Source organism: Carassius auratus, chromosome 19 (assembly GCF_003368295.1).
Source record: "Carassius auratus strain Wakin chromosome 19, ASM336829v1, whole genome shotgun sequence".
Classification (NCBI taxonomy): domain Eukaryota; kingdom Metazoa; phylum Chordata; class Actinopteri; order Cypriniformes; family Cyprinidae; genus Carassius; species Carassius auratus.
The window spans coordinates 1,585,641-1,603,444 of NC_039261.1; the positions used below are offsets into that span (position 1 = coordinate 1,585,641).

The 17,804-nt window shown below is 38.8% G+C and overlaps 2 protein-coding genes across 3 annotated transcripts; one reads left to right on the forward strand and one right to left on the reverse strand.

The window, feature by feature from the left end:
- The first annotated feature begins 5,540 nt into the window (after positions 1 to 5,540).
- Positions 5,541 to 12,375, forward strand: LOC113119113 (uncharacterized). Of its 2 annotated transcripts, XM_026288333.1 has the most exons (8): positions 5,541 to 5,690; positions 7,658 to 7,906; positions 8,396 to 8,674; positions 10,365 to 10,409; positions 10,981 to 11,097; positions 11,220 to 11,270; positions 11,375 to 11,406; positions 11,525 to 12,375. In XM_026288333.1, exons 1-8 carry the CDS (start codon positions 5,624 to 5,626, stop codon positions 11,627 to 11,629), a joined length of 945 nt encoding a protein of 314 aa, XP_026144118.1. In that variant the 5' UTR covers positions 5,541 to 5,623; the 3' UTR covers positions 11,630 to 12,375. The 2 variants fall into 2 exon arrangements, with proteins under 2 accessions (XP_026144118.1, XP_026144119.1); XM_026288334.1 differs by lacking the exon at positions 10,365 to 10,409.
- A 12-nt stretch (positions 12,376 to 12,387) lies between these two features.
- Positions 12,388 to 17,586, reverse strand: LOC113119114 (uncharacterized). Its single transcript, XM_026288336.1, has 5 exons — positions 17,079 to 17,586; positions 16,120 to 16,473; positions 15,460 to 15,576; positions 12,826 to 12,878; positions 12,388 to 12,519 (listed from the first exon to the last, which is right to left on the reverse strand). The coding sequence occupies exons 1-5, from the start codon at positions 17,107 to 17,109 to the stop codon at positions 12,412 to 12,414; spliced, it is 663 nt and encodes a 220-aa protein (XP_026144121.1). The 5' UTR covers positions 17,110 to 17,586; the 3' UTR covers positions 12,388 to 12,411.
- Between the last annotated feature and the right edge of the window lie 218 nt (positions 17,587 to 17,804).

Here is a 17,804-nt window from a genome sequence, read left to right on the forward strand (position 1 = left end):
CAGTGTGTGTGTGTGTTCACTGCTCTGTGTGTGTGCATTTCGGATGGGTTAAATGCAGAGCACAAATTCTGAGTATGGGTCACCATACTTAGCTGAATGTCACTTCACTCACTCACTTCACTATGAAGCTACAGTAATAACCATAGAAATCCAGAAAAGATCTTAAGGACTAAAGGTTTGTAAGATGCAGTTTGGTGCTGACTTGTCATGGTTTGCCGCAGTGTTTTCAGATACTGTTTGTCAAATTACAATTTCAGACCAACTTTCTCTAATATTTCGATGAGGTCTTTCCAAAGATGGTCAGGTCATAGGACTCCAAGAAGGTTCATGTTTTAAACCGCCTTTTCCCTCAAGACATTGGAAAGTTGCTTGGTGCCATGTGGCATATGCTCAAACTGGTAAAAACCTAACAGGTGTATACAGGTGGTTTTATTCTTAACCTCTCTAGACATATAGATTAAGGACTGAAAAACATCTACTCCCTAACAGATCATGGGGAGTAGTACACTAATCTGTTACTGTAAGAGCATTACGTGTGTAAAATCTATGCACAATCTCACATTTGTACTTTTTCTTTCTGACTATAGGGGCTTTACGATTACTTAATGATGTGTGCTTCTGATAAGCTTCTGATGGTGTCCTGTCAATATCTGCTGGAGCCAAACCCCTGGAATCTTAAAATAGAGCCTTGGATCAGATAATTGAATTTGGTGTCCTGCTCCTTTTGCCAACCCAACATTGCACTGAAGTAGTGAGAACAAACCAGCTCTTTCTGACAGCTTCTGTCTCTATCTTTTGTTACCTTGTCTCAGGAATACAGGTTTTTCCAAAGACAATGAGGTTTGTATCGGTATCTACTGTCTTTGTGGCTAGAGTTTCAAGATGGCCACCAAGCTTTACAATCCAGGAGACAAAGACAAGGAACCAACATTTATGTCCAGAGTCTACACAATGTCCACCCCAGCACTTTCTTTACACAGCTGGATCAAGCTCATGAAAAGGTTTTTATTGGTGCCCAGAATAACCAGGGTTCGGTAACAAAAGCCAAGTATCTTAGACTTTCTCTCAATTCTTAACAGACTCCGACTCTGTACTTTTTATGAGACTTATTGTTTTCTCCATCTAATATGATTTTTTGAAGAATAGGAGGAGGAAAGAAGAACTGAGGGGAAACAGGATAATAATAATAATTCCTTACATTTATATAGTGCTTTTCTAGGCACTCAAACTCAGGGGATAACTCCTCATCCACCACCAGTGTGCAGCACCCATCTGGATGATGAGACGGTAGCCATATTGCGCCAGAACGCTCACCACACACCAGCTTACTGGTGGAGAGGAGACAGAGTGATGAAGCCAATCAGCAGATATGGGGATTGTTAGGAGGCCATGATGGTCAAAGACCAATGGGCGAATTCAGCCAGGATGCCGAGGTCACACCTGGGATTTTTAAGGACCACAGAGAGTCAGGACCTCGGTTTAACGTCTCATCCGAAGGACGGTGCTTGTTGACAGTATAGTGTCCCCATCACTACACTGGGGCGCTAGGACCCACACAGACCACAGGGTGAGCGCCCCCTGCTGACCTCACTATCAATCAATCAATCACCTTTATTTATATAGCGCTTTAAACAAAATACATTGCGTCAAAGCACTGAACAACATTCATTAGGAAAACAGTGTCTCAATAATGCAAAATGATAGTTAAAGGCAGTTCATCATTGAATTCAGTTATGTCATCTCTGTTCAGTTTAAATAGTGTGTTTTTATTTGCAATCAAGTCAATGATATCGCTGTAGATGAAGTGACCCCAACTAAGCAAGCCAGAGGCGACAGCGGCAAGGAACCGAAACTCCATCGGTGACAGAATGGAGAAAAAAACCTTGGGAGAAACCAGGCTCAGTTGGGGGGTCAGTTCTCCTCTGACCAGACGAAACCAGTAGTTCAATTCTCACTAGCACCTCTTCCAGCAGCACCTAGTGATCCCAGAGGTCTCCCATCCAGGTACTGACCAGCTCAGCCCTGCTTGGTCTTGGGCTCCAGGGTGATATGGCTGCCTGCAAAGGATGCCTTTCATTATTAATATTAAATGCAAATTTATCCATTCTTTCTCTAGACCACTTGTACACTGTAGGGCGATGGGAATGCTGGCGTATATCCCAGTGTCTCGGCAATGGGTGGGGTCTATCACAGCGCTCACACACATTTGCATGCACACATACTTCCATACATTGGTTCTGTTGGTCAAGGTAACACCTTGAACTCTGTCATATTCCTCAAACCATTGCTGAAAAAGCCTCCATTATCCTACAGGAAGATCCCGCTTCCATCAGGAACACAGCTGCAATAAAAGACTTACAAGGTTTTTAGTTAGGTTTCAAAGGTGTCAAGGTGAATGCTTAGACTAACCCCATACACAAGCAAACTGTGATGCCACCTCTTGAGATTTGCCATTATGTCATGAATATTATTCACTCCACCTTTCTGAAGTTTTATTGTTGTGGCTGATCTGTGTAGATGGAAACAAAGTAACCAAAAACTGAGGGCAGACTCATTTTAGAGTTTTACTTATAAAGATAGTCTCAAGTGTGTCAGAATGAGCTTCAACAAAAAAATACACTAGAGAGAAATAACGCGAGTAAGACATTGCTTACTCTACTAATAACTAACCTACTTTATCCTGTTTCCTCTCTGGAAAAGTACTTGTCTCTATCTGCTGTTTTCCACCGCAGCGGGTCTGGAGATCACAGATTGACACGTTTTGCATGTCTCCCTGTATCTGACAGACCAAGCTGAGTTCATGCATCTCCTGAGCTGATGAGTTGAATCAGGTGTGTCAAAACATCAGAAATACTAAACGTGCAGCTCTCCCTAAGACTGGAGCGGAGAACCACTGTTCTGTTGTAGATATTACTTGTTGAAAAGATACAGAGAAATCTCTTATTGAACCTGTGGTTCAGAGTAATCCCAAAAGTATCATTGCAACTAGAATCTAAAAAGATCTATTTATCCTAAAATAACAGCTTCTGGATAAATATTGTTCATGATTCTAAACTGATTTTATGTTAAATCAGCCATTTAAGTTAATTTAAGTTGTCTCACTGCCCCATTTCTTTTTACATTTATTTATCCCTTCTGTTGCAGATAAGTTTGTGTAAAGTCATTTGTAATAGTAATATAATAAAGTCAGAAATATAATTAAGTCAGAAGTTGTAGTTTTTATGTCTGAAGGACAACTTTAGTACAAAATGAAACAACTTACCCACTGCAAGTCAAGGATCATATAGATGCACGCATATATATCCATCAAATAACAGATCCTGCTGCATGCAAAGGTGCTGAAAGTTTCATCTTAATCATTTGGATGTTGTGTAAATATGTGGATGTAGTATTGTGGTGCAGCATAACATGCAGTAAATCTGAAAGGGATACTCCACCACAAAATGAAAATGTTGTCATTAATCTCTTACTCCCATGTCGTTCCAAACCTGTAAAAGCTTTGTTCGTCTTCAGAACACAATTTAAGATATTTTGGATGTAAACCAGAAGCTTGTGACTGTCCCATAGACTGCCAAGTAACTTACACTGTCAGTGTCCAGAAAAGCATGAAAGACTTACTCAGAATAGTCATCTTCCATCAGTGACTCAGCTGTAACGTTATGAAGAGATGAGTTTACTGTTTGTAAGCCAAGAAAACTAAAATAACGTCTTTATTCAACAATTCTTCTCAACTGTGTCTCTCTACTTCACCCTAGCACCATTTTGGAGAATATGGGTGCTTCTCAATTCTTATTTGTTCATCCTCGCTTCTTTCCTCATGTCTTTGATCCACCTCTTCAGGACGCAAGGAAAAGACGTGAGGATGGAGGACTTGAATCATGTGAAATGATTTATCCTTGCTCCCTTCAGCGTTACTTCAAAGTGTCATCAGCTTTGATTAAAGGGATCTGCCCTTATGTTGTTAAAGTTTGTTAATTAAGACATTCATAATAAATATTAATAAAGCAAGATGCAATGTTTGAAATACATGACATGCATGGTTTATTTGAAGTGAAAAGGTAAAATATAAATACAAATTATAACAACAGATGTGAAGGGGAGGAGAATTTATACGTGCGTCACGTTAAGTCGAAAAAAGACTTCCCATAGGATACACCAGTGTATCCTCGCTCATCGCTCCTCATGAAGCCTCCTCCCTCCTCAATCCTCGCCTCCTCATGGTGCAATTAGAGAATTGAGATGTCCTTCAAGATGGCTGTGCTCGATCGGTTTCAGGGTCATAGGATGGAGGACGGAGGAGCGAGGAGACGAGGAGGGATATTGAGAAGCACCCTATGAGTTGTGTGCACACCATAGCTCTTCTGTCTAAGTCTTTCATACTTTTCTAATAAATACTACTTGGCAGTCTATGGGACAGTCACAAGCCTCCTGGTTTTCATCCAAAATATCTTAAGTTGTTTTCTGAAGACGAACGAAGCTTTTACAGGTTTGGAACGACATGGGGGTAAGAGATTAATGACAACATTTTCATTTTGTGGTGGAGCATCAGTTGAAGACTCACTGAAGCAGACAGACATCCATCAGAGGAAAGCTAACATGTCCTACACGAGAACGACCTCTGCTGACCACACTCCATATGACACTGACATTCTAATGAATATGACTGCATTTCAGTAGAAACACATCACTAAAACATTTTACTATACAATATCTTATAAAAAAGGAAACTTGTGTGAACTTGAACACGTAAACATGATTAACACTTCATGGTCAAGAACATCACAGTGTTGCCAGATTAATACAGCCATTGTAATTATGGTGTGAATCTGAGAAAAGGAGCTGCAATCATTTTTTTTTTTTTTTTACAGTATTTTACAGAGGGCAGTTGTTTTGATATTTTATATTTAATGCAATTACATAAATGTTAAATGTGAGTATCCAATATAGCTGAGTCTTACAAAAAATCTTGTTCATGTCTTTGCAGCTTCAGCAGAAGAGAAAGATAAAGAGTGATGCTGAAGCGCTGGTCATTTCTGTCAGCTGGGAAAGGAAGGAAGATGTTGTTGCTCTATCTAATGTCACTTTTTATTCCAAAACATTTGACACTTTTTATCTGCAACATCATGAATCACTTGGTCATTTGAGAAAAGACACATAATTAGACATTTTCTATTACAAGTAGTTCAAATTGTATAAACACATAATTCATGAGTTTGCAGTAGTGTCTGCCTTTATGTCAGGGCAAATTTGAGCATATTTCAATTTTGTCCAACTTGTTACTAATAAACTTGATTTGTCCAGAGCTCTCAACTCAATTCAAACAACTCATGACACCATTCCTTCGACACACACACACACACTTTTATCCAAAGCAACTTGCAGTGCATTCTAGTTATAATTAGTTTTTTGTTTTTTTAACCAGTGTGTGTTTGTTCCCTGGGAATTGAAGCCACAAACTTTAGCACTGACTGCTCACATAATGCTCCACCACTGACAGACGGACCGACACACACATACATGCACACACACACACACACACACACAAGGAGGAAGCTTTTGGGATCAAGTGGAAAGAGGGACACAGTCTAGTCAGTCATATGAACTCGGGACTGGTTCAGTCACAATGAGAAATCTTATTCTAAACTGGACATTTCTCTTTATTTTACATCTGACCAAAGAGGACGCTTCAGGTAAAACAAATGACTGAATCTGAATCATTTCTTGTTTTTTTCTCCACTGCTTCGCTGTTGATGTTAGTTAATCTCAATGTTAGAAATGCAACATCATAAGCTGTTGTCTATGATGATCTCAGTACTAATATATATTCATCAGATGTTATTAGTGTTATCAGTGTCATCAGTGTTATTATTTATGAGCATATGAAGTATGATGCACTTTTATATTTTATTAAATCCTGAAGTAGTGAAACTACTGTATTAAAGAAGCTTTACATTACATTACATACATTAAAAAGGACAGCTCAACACAAAACTGATCACTCTGTCAGTATTTAATCATCAAACCTGTATGACTTTCTTCTGCTCAACCAATGTTTAGTTTTTGCCTTACAGTGAAAGATAAAAGGGTCTAAAACAACTAATAATCAGCATCGCCATGACACTCTGTATACCTTTTAAAAGTCTTTATTTTTGTGTCCTTGTTACTGTGTAAATATACATTTAAGTACTAAGAAATATTAATCAACTACATGTACTTACTCTGTGGTTAGGGTTAGGATTAAGGTTTGGCTTTGGGTTACGTGCATGTAATTATGCATGATTTATTGTTATTATAATAGTAAATACATGTAACATTAGGGTGACAAATGGAAATGGAAACAAACACAATTTCACTGAGATTGGACTATGTTTAGGGTGTGCTCCACAAAGCTTATTATAGTGTTAATGACAATAACAGCACGTAATTAATAATTATACAACACCATTAGTAAACTGTGAATTATGTTAAAAAAACGAGAACACAGAGCATGCCAGGACATGTTGCCAAGTATGTTAACCCATACACAGAGTTTGATACCTGGATCAGTTGTGGTATTGGGGGTAGAAGAGAATCCCTGCTGGCACTGAGACTCGAACCATTAGGCCACAACTGACCCTCACCTCTGATTCAGAAACACGCAACATTTTCTCAGTGAACAAAAGCTTTGCTACATCACCAATCAGCTCATGAAGCATACTCTAATGATAATTTATCTGGATGGGATTTTGCATATATTACTATCTTCTAGTGGAGAAACAAACAAAAATAAAGTGGGTGAGAGGTTATATATTTATACACCCTAATGTAACGTGTAACAAAGACACCTTAAAATGAAGTGTTACCAGACTTTTAAAGTAAGAATCCCATGACAATTCTGTTATTCCCCGTTGGATATTAAGCATAACGTCTTTAATTATAATGATTTCAAGCACTGCAGAATTATCTGCTTGATATGTTTGAACCACAGGGTCCAAAACAACACTGGACTCAACTTTTTTTATTATTGTTTGTTTTGTATGTAGGAAAAAAAACTACTGTCATTCAGTTTAGAGTGAGAAAATTACAGAGTTTTCATTTCTATGCGAATGTTTAATAACAGGCAGGCATGTTAGTGTGTGATGAGAGACGTCTGACCAGGTTACTGACCAGCGGACCTAAATAACCTATTCCAAAATATAAAACTGGTATCAGTTTAGAGACAAAAAACAAAAACAATATTAACTTCCATTTGAAACGGAGTCACAGGAACAGACTTCCTTCTGATGAGCTATAAATATGAGGCGATCAGGAAGTCCAGTCAGCCTCAGCTCTGAGTGTGTGTTCATATCAAAGTGAGTCAGCTGTTCCTTTACACAACAACATCCTGCGCTTTCTATAGCAATCAGATATTCTAGATTGTTACTCATGTTGCAGTCATTAAAGCCATTTCTCATTTAGCATTGCAAAATATTTCAAAGACTATGCTAAGCTACTTAAAATTTGCAAAGAAAAAATGTTTGTTGTTTGGTGCTCGCCCATAATTGGCTTCATATTCATTTCTCTTCTCATATAAACCCATGGGCACAGGACTGTTTAAGGAAAGCAATGCATTAAGGGCTGATATTACATTTAAAGGTGAAATGTGAGTGTATAATCTCTGACCTTTCACCTTTCTCAGTGCAAAAGCTGAGTGCCCCAGAAAAGCACTTTCTTGTCCTGATGTGTTCTGACGCTTCATATGTTGACTGGAGCCATGGGCTGGAAAAGGTGATCGCTTCTAAACGAGGAAAGCTGGTGTCTTACCTGGACCAAAGCAAACACCAGCTGCTTGAAGACGGCCAGCTCTCCATTAAAGGCCTGCAGGAATCAGACGCAGGAGAATATTACTGCAACCATCAGCTAGTGGCAGATATCACTGTGCTCAAAGGTATTTTAGCCGTCGCACGTCTTTCCAAGCTCACACTATTTTATTTCTTCTCTGGGAATACAAAAGACACCAAATATACTGTGAGCACAGGTCACCAAGAGCCAAGAAAGACAAAAAAAAAAAAGCACCATGAGAGTGGCATAAATGTGTGTTACAAGGGGTGTGTTGGTGCAGTGGATAAGACACATGTCTTTGTTGTGAGAGACCCAGGTTCGAATCCACTGTGAGACACCAATTTGTCTCTGAGCAAGACACTTAACCCTTGTTGCTCCAGAGGCGTTTGACCTCTGATATATACAGCAATTGTAAGTCGATTTGGATAAAAGCATCAGCTAAATGTGTTAATGTGAATCATGCAATACAGACAAACACTTCAGTGACATTTACACTGTACACAAACCAGCATGCATTCATTTCTTCTTACTTACTGTATGTGTTCTTAGAGTTGTTTTCTTCTTACATAAGCTTTCTTTCTATTTTTCCTTCCAGGTCATAACTTTACAGTTGCTGAGGGCACAACTATTTATCTGCCATGTAAGACATCTGATAAAATGAAGCAGAGATGGGCATTCAAACGCACTCCTCACTCCAGAAAAGAGTTCATCTCCACACTTTATAAAAACAGCACCATAAAGAAAGAGAGAGCTGATCCAACATTAAGATTCACCCACACCACAGACCACCTGATTATCTCCAGTCTCCGGCTGCAGGACTCTGGGCTTTATCTGTGCAACAACAGAGAGATGGCTTTCCTCACGGTGACCACAGGTAGCACTGAACACCACATCCACAGTTCACAACTTCACAAGTTAAGTTCTGTCAAATGAAATGGAATGACACCAGGGAAAAAGCATTGGACACATGAAGAGGCGCAAAAAGACATGAAAGTCAAGACACCAGCTGAAATCTATCAGTAATTAGAAAGCAATCCTGTCGATCCTGAAAGCAAATTAGCTTCAGTTCCAACACCAACAGTACAAGGATGATGAAGATGAAACAAGGCTGGACAGCTAAGGAAACTCTTGACTGGTTTCAGAGAAAGAAAGTGAAGCTGATAGAATGACCAGCCAATCGCTGGACTTGAATCCAATAGAAAATAAGAACTAAAGGTCAGAGGTCATAGAAGAGGCCACAGAGCCTTCGAGCTTTGAAGGAAGTTTTTGTGGAAGAATGGGCCAAACTCACACCTGTCAGCACCATCAAAGACTTTTGTACAAATTCTTAAGATTAGATTAGAGTCAACTTTATTGTCATTGCACATGTAGGTACAAGGCAACAAAATACAGTACAGGGGAAGAAGGATACAGCATAACATTAGGGAAGCGAGGAGAAAACAACAACACCCAGACTATGCTCCTTTGGAAGAACAGAGTGACAACAGGAAAAACACCTCAGCAACAAAAGCACATAATCAATACTGAAAACACACGACTTTGCAAAAGGGGAGGGGAATGGGGGGGGGGGTCGAGGTAATCCAGTGCAGGCAGGAGTCATCCGGTCCTGGTCACAGACCCGCTTGAGAGACTGGAGGTACAAAGCGGTGAAGGCGCACGTCCATCGTGTAGCCAGCTTCCAGGCAGGGCAGTCAGGTTCCCCCGAACCCAAGCTCCTCGTTGAGAAGATGGTGTCAATTTCGTTTAGAGACCATGATTTTTCAGTTTGGAGAGCAGTGCAGAGAAAGTCTCTCAAAGTATTTGACAATAGACGAGACGAGAGAGCAAGCAGGGAAGGTAAGGGGAGGAGAGGGAGAACATGTGTCCGCCTTCGCTGAGAGCCACAGAAGGCTGTCAGTGAACCCTTTGGTTCTGTGTTTGCTGTAAGTCTTGAAACCCTCTGGAATTCTGCATTCATTCATGAGGAAATTTTAATGTTTGATGGGATGACTTTTGGTGTGGCAGCTTGTTTTACATATGCTTAACAGCTTATATTGCTCATTTCTTGTGAATTCTGCTCTGGGGGTGATTTCATGTGTGTTATATGTGCCACCGCAGCATGTCTGTGGATGTTCTGGCAGAAGCAAGTCTCTGTACGTCAGCAGAAGCAGTGTAGCACATCTATTCTGTTAACACATTCACATCATCATATCCATAGCCATGCCAATCTATTCAGAGAGCTGTGGCCTTACAACTCTGCACTTTTCTGAAGTGTTTTGCAGTGCCACTAAATCAGCTGTGTTTTAATGACTTTAGTTCACACCGGTGTCCACGCAGAGGAACCAGGTGTAGATCATCACATCAACTGTGAACATGTTCCTAACATTTCACAATCAAAGAATAGCTCAATGCAGCAAATCTTCAAACCTGTGTATTATCATTCTTTAGAGATCATGTTATCTAATGTATTGACACTGCTACACATGACATGAATCCATGCATTAAACGTATTACAATTCTCAGTATACAATATATTTTATTCTCTAGACAGTGTAATGAAATAAGAGTGTGTTTCTTCTTCACAGCATCGACTGAAATTGAAAACAGCAGTCCAGATATAAACAAATATCGTAAGTTCTGTTCATTTTTCCCCTAGTATCACAAGAAAGTCTGTAAGCTCTTCAGTATTTTCTGTATAAATTCAATCCATATCGAATTTGAATTTCATTGTATAACTAGACAAAGAGAATCCAGTTAGACAAACAATACACACATCTATAGGGAAAAGGGGGACGCGTTAACATCTGTGCTGCAGAGAGTATGTGGACCTCTAGATTATCAGCATATTTAAAGAGTAAATCAACTGATAATTCTTGAGAGCTGACCAAACGCATTCAGTAATAAGAAGCTCATCCGACCGTAAAACACTGTGCGGGTTGTATAAGGGTTTGACCTAGAGCTGGAGCAAGACACTTCAACAGAACAATGACTTCTGCATTCTACACGAGAATGTCCAGCGCAAAAACAGCACCGTGCTTTTGTTTTTATTTGTTAAAATGTATCAAATATATTAGAATTTCTTTACAACATTATAGTACTAGACAAACATCAGATCTCAATGTAGCTCAAAGTAAAATAAATACAAAAAACCCTGCCACTATAGCACTGTACGGTCTGTAAAACATGAACGTGTGTGTTTAGTGACTGTGGCCGTCCTGCTGGCCTTGTGCATACTGGCGATGGTTTGTGTTGGACTTCTGTCTGTGACGATCGGCTGGAAAAGCAGAAGAAGGAGAAGAAACTTCAGAAAAGAAACAGGTGCATTGGACATGGAATCCATCTTTTGACCAAAAGACATACTCATACACACACAAGTAAAATACAAATAAATAAATCAATACATAATTGGATAATTGATTGATTTATTTAATTCTTTTCAGAGCTGACAAATATTGCATCTGGTCAACAATTACAAAGCATGTCAAATGAAGGTAGGGGTGGAATGTTATTCTTTGCATTAATATCATGAGATCATTATGCAGACATGGTTTGATCCAAGGTGATTTTTAAACAGTGATCTTGTGTTGTTTATCAGGCCCCTGGATGCTGGACCCTCAGGAGGATGCAGTGAGTTTCTTTCTCCACCAATCAACAGCCAAATATACTTGTCAATTTAAATACGATGTAAATATGGCTAGAGTTATCTATATTAGCTGTGCTAATGTGTGTGTGTGTGTGTGTCCAGGGGGAAATCCAGTACGCGTCTCTGGGTGTGCAGCACTGGAGACAGACAGACAGACAGCTGAGCAGCAGACAGCATGTCATTTACTCCACACTGACCCCGTCATGAAAACAACACACTCATTTACACTGGATACCTAGTCAATATGAGATATGTTCATATAAACCGAATACATTCAAAAACACCTTATATAGAAACTGAGTCTTAGCTTTATTGTCATCCTACAAAAGCTTATATATAATCAAACAAATGAAAAACAAACCATAGAATATAGTTATATAACACATGTAATATAACTACTTTAGCTGTGAAACTTGAAATTATTAGGAAAGGGGATCTGCAAAGATTCATAAAACATAGGCACATTTAGGTACATTGGGGCGCATTCCCTTCAAAAACAAAGCTAAACCACAGCAGCTCAGATGTCAGGAGTAAATGAGACTGCTATGTTCATTATAAGATCCACCAACAGAACACCTTGATTATTAGGAGTCATTCTTTCATATTGTCTTCCCCTGCACACAATGGTGGCCTTGTCAATCAACGATCGTGGGAGTGGCCTGTGCAGAACTACGTCACTCTCACAGGAATCTCAGAACAGCCTGGTTTGAGAACAAAATAAAATAAAAACACCGGGTGGATTTTTACCATTAGTGGTTGTGTACAGACACTTTTATGACCCCTTTAAACCAACTACATGTAGCCTTGGTGAACAAAATAGACTTCTTTCAGAAATATTACAAATAGTTCCAACCCCAAACTTTTGAATGGTATTGTATAAATGATTTTATATGGATTTCTCCCACAGGCTTGGCATAGGTTCAGAGTATAGATGTTGGTATAGTAGACTTGTTAAACTCTGAAGCTGAAGCTGGTTAAATGCGGTGAAATCAGGACGTGTGGTTGTTTATAGCTGCGTATATCACATTGACTGGAGCAGGAGCCGTGGCTCTGGACCGTCTGAGGAACCGGAGACTGGAATACTGTACTTGTGCTGCCTGGAAAACAACAGCATCTCCCTGCGTTAGTGAATCAGTATTAATGTCACTCTCAGAGCACAAAACAACACAAACGACTGACTACACAGACAAACAGGAGAACCAAGGTTCCTTTCGTAGGTATGCCACTTCTTAGTGGTATTCTTATCCTTGTTTTTACGTCGATCGTACCTCATATTCTGAGTTTGTAGTTCTCTAATGCCAAGGTCTCCATTTTTTTTTGTGCTTATAGAATTTTAGTTATGCCATTCTTATGCTCCTTTTTTGCATATATGCCATTTTTTAAAGAATCCAAGTCCATCCCACCTTGACATTTGAGTTTTCTGTCACGCAGCTGATGCAACAGACCCTGGAAGAACCTAAAAGAAAAACACAAGCCAAATGATGCACAGCGCTGTGTGGTGTATCCTGCATTTCAGTCAAGTTTGATTTGGGGCTTCATGCTGTTTTAAAGGGGTCATGAACTGAGAAATTCTAATTTCTTTGATATTTTGGCAAATAAGAGGTTGCTATACTATAAAACATTTTGTTAATCTAAAAATAGCTTATATTGAAGGGGTCTGCCAAAACCACAGCTTATGGAATCTTCTACTCCATGATGTAATAGTTTGGATAAGCACCGCCTCCTCCTCAGAAGCACTGCCTGTTTAGCCCCGCCCACCAGTTCATGCATGTAGAGTAAATAATGCTAATAATAAACAAGCTGTGGAAAAACAGTGTTTGCATCTTCTTTCTGATCCCAATATTAGAATTAACTTTATTTTTAATGAAGATCTAGAACATGTCTCGGTTCTTTGTTCACTTCATTTTAGTTCAGATTCATTAACAAACAAGGCACAATTCGATGCAGGATTTTTAGAAAGACTGAATCTGACAGATGATGCTGTGCGATTATATTGGATCTGACAGTAATGTGGCAACAAGTGTGAGTAACTGTTTTAAGTACAGTATTGTTCAAAATAATAGCAGTACAATGTGACTAACCAGAATAATCAAGGTTTTTCGTATATTTTTTTATTGCTACGTGGCAAACAAGTTACCAGTAGGTTCAGTAGATTCTCAGAAAACAAATGAGACCCAGCATTCATGATATGCACGCTCTTAAGGCTGTGCAATTGGGCAATTAGTTGAATTAGTTGAAAGGGGTGTGTTCTAAAAAATAGCAGTGTGGCATTCAATCACTGAGGTCATCAATTTTGTGAAGAAACAGGTGTGAATCAGGTGGCCCCTATTTAAGGATGAAGCCAACACTTGTTGAACATGCATTTGAAAGCTGAGGAAAATGGGTCGTTCAAGACATTGTTCAGAAGAACAGCGTACTTTGATTAAAAAGTTGATTAGAGAGGGGAAAACCTATAAAGAGGTGCAAAAAATGATAGGCTGTTCAGCTAAAATGATCTCCAATGCCTTAAAATGGAGAGCAAAACCAGAGAGACGTGGAAGAAAACGGAAGACAACCATCAAAATGGATAGAAGAATAACCAGAATGGCAAAGGCTCAGCCAATGATCACCTCCAGGATGATCAAAGACAGTCTGGAGTTACCTGTAAGTACTGTGACAGTTAGAAGACATCTGTGTGAAGCTAATCTATTTTCAAGAATCCCCCGCAAAGTCCCTCTGTTAAAAAAAAGGCATGTGCAGAAGAGGTTACAATTTGCCAAAGAACACATCAACTGGCCTAAAGAGAAATGGAGGAACATTTTGTGGACTGATGAGAGTAAAATTGTTCTTTTTGGGTCCAAGGGCCACAGGCAGTTTGTGAGACGACCCCCAAACTCTGAATTCAAGCCACAGTACACAGTGAAGACAGTGAAGCATGGAGGTGCAAGCATCATGATATGGGCATGTTTCTCCTACTATGGTGTTGGGCCTATTTATCGCATACCAGGGATCATGGATCAGTTTGCATATGTTAAAATACTTGAAGAGGTCATGTTGCCCTATGCTGAAGAGGACATGCCCTTGAAATGATTGTTTCAACAAGACAATGACCCAAAACACACTAGTAAACGGGCAAAGTCTTGGTTCCAAACCAACAAAATTAATGTTATGGAGTGGCCAGCCCAATCTCCAGACCTTAATCCAATTGAGAACTTGTGGGGTGATATCAAAAATGCTGTTTCTGAAGCAAAACCAAGAAATGTGAATGAATTGTGGAATGTTGTTAAAGAATCATGGAGTGGAATAACAGCTGAGAGGTGCCACAAGTTGGTTGACTCCATGCCACACAGATGTCAAGCAGTTTTAAAAAACTGTGGTCGTACAACTAAATATTAGTTTAGTGATTCACAGGATTGCTAAATCCCAGAAAAAAAAAATGTTTGTACAAAATAGTTTTGAGTTTGTACAGTCAAAGGTAGACACTGCTATTTTTTTGAACACACCCCTTTCAACTAATTGCCCAATTGCACAGCCTTAAGAGCGTGCATATCATGAATGCTGGGTCTTGTTTGTTTTCTGACAATCTAATGAACCTACTGGTAACTTGTTTGCCACGTAGCAATAAAAAATATACTAAAAACCTTGATTATTCTGGTTAGTCACATTGTACTGCTATTATTTTGAACAAAACTGTATGTGATCACAATTGCTTTGTCTGTTATTACAAATAATTTGATATGAGTATTTATGCATTTTTGACCTAAATCACAGCAGCATCCATCTGTGAGCAATGTAGGCTGTCAATCATACACTATTAGCCAATCACAGCAGGGGGTGTTTACTTCAGAGTCTACAATCCTCCATGACTATTCAAACAGAGCGTTCTGATGAGGGTTAAAACAGGACAGAAAATAGACTACTATTTCTTAATTATGATGGGTTTTTTATGTAAAAATCTTTATAGCATTATAAGTTGACATCAGAGAACAGTACATAAAAAAACAAAAACCACAGGCAGCTCGTGACCCCTTTAAGAGCTGCGGTTCTCTGTTTCTCACCTTGTCTGTAACAAAGCACAGTCACGCAGAGAGTACTGCAAACCCCACAAACAACACAAGCACAGACCAACAGCATCCTGCAGCCCACACTTTCTGATGAACGCCGCAGTTCAGCGTCTGAAACACAAAACCAGTGGAAAGAGCAGCAGTTTCACTGGAACAGATGAGAGGTTACAGCCATAACTAATCCTTCTCTAGAAACAGCTCTTCTGTGGTTTCTCGGTTTTAGAAAGACAGTGAAGAAAGGTTTATTACATTACTAATCTAACAACTTGTCAACAAACAAAGCATTCACAATTTAGCAGTATATTCTGACTGCTTCTGCACCTTTATGAATTGGTATTGTACTTTTTATTTTTTATAAATATGGCAACTTTTTTATGAAGTAAAATGGCTAAGTATAATTAGTAAATGTATTTTCCATTTAGCTGGAAGTCTAAATATGATGGCACTATTCTAACAGATAGCTTTGATGTTATGCACTATATCTGAACCATGCTGATGAAGGAAGAGGTCTGTTCTGGAGAAGTGATCCACTAAAACACAGAGCATCTTTACAGCTCTGACATCACAGCTCTCTCTGCTTCTGCCATTTTGAATTATAACATAATTAATATAATAAAAAATCATGATGTTTTGGCCGATCAGAAGAGCTCTAACCTTCAAATGTGAGTCTAACAGCAGTGCCAAAGTGCATCGTCTTTGCCCTGACACCAAGAGCGCAGTAGTACAGCCCCAGATCTGACTCTCGGACCCCAGAGATCACCAGGCTGACCGAGTCCATCCTCCTGTCTGCTTCCAGCCCAAAGTGACTGCCATTCTCATTATAGTAAGTAACTAAATCTTTTTTGTTAAGGTTTCCTCTTGCTGCAGATATGAGTAAAGTAATGTGCTCAGAGCTCAGTCGATACCATGCCATCTCAGAGCTGGAGTTCAGGAAGCAGGGCAGAGTGACATTCTGCTCCAGCAGGACGCTCATGTTCACTGTGTCTGCGTGGCACTGTGTGCTGATGCCTACAAAGATAACATGAGGACGTTCTCTAATCAGTTGTTATAACAAGGAAACCACATTATATACATTTTTTTACATTTACACACCATATAAATATTATTCATCATTTAGCAGATGCTTTTATCCAAAGAAACTTATAAATGAGGACAATAGAAGCAGTCAAAATCAACAAAAGAGTGCAAGTGTTATAACAAGTCTCAGTTAGCCTAACACAATACACATAACAATTTTCTTTTGTTAATTGTATAATAAATAAAAAGAAAACAGAAAAATAACAGAGAGAGCTAGTGTTAGACGCCCTTTTTAAAAGAAAACAAGCAGTTAAAAAAGATAATTATATATATATATATATATATATATATATATTATGCATATAATAAATATAAATAAAACAAACATAGAATAGAAAAAGAATGGTCAAACATTTTTTTTTTTTAAGAAAACACATAGAATGCAAGTCTTATAGTGTGTTTTATATATATAAAAAAGAACAATTAGATAAAATAGATTTAGAATAGAGATAATTAAAGGGTAAAATAAAGATGGAAGAGATTTGTTTTTAGCCGTTTATATATTAATAGAGATCAATGTATGGCTGTATACTCACTGACTAAAAGGATAACTTTGAAAAAGCTCATGTTCCAGTCTCTTTGTCAGGTGCAGTTCATCTGATCTGAGATGTGGGAGCAGGGGTCTTACTTATAAATGCTTCAGTTTGCTAACCCTCGACAGGTCAGGCTTTCACTTATAAACCACAGTTTTGCACATTTCCACAGTTGTCATGCTAGTGTTTACTGAAAAGGGAAGAATCTGTTTGCTGCTGCATACCACCACCCTTAAGTTTCATTTTTGAGGAAAAGGTCAAATCTAGAGCAGCTTGGTGTTCACACTTTCTTCCGTCAGTATGAGCACATGTGTACCTCGCAGTCCATTACCACACACAAAAATGCAAATGTACAACAGACATCCCATGCTTTCTCACAATGTTTTTGTAATTTCTGCACACTAGACATTGATTTTGATTTTATCCAAAGTAACTGATAATGCATGCAACATATGCAATACATGTGCATGTATGTTCCCTAAAAAATATTTACTTATGACTCTCATCTTTGATTCTACTCATCTCTGATTCTACACTACACTACAGAACACTGCACCACACAACACTGCACTACAGAAGACCACACTACTTCACTACTTCACTACTGCACTACAGAAGTACTGCTATACTTCAGATATCTTGCATTTAAAGACTGATATTATTCAAAGATCATACGATCCTCATCGATAGTCACATTAAAACACATTTCAGGCTCAATATTAACATATT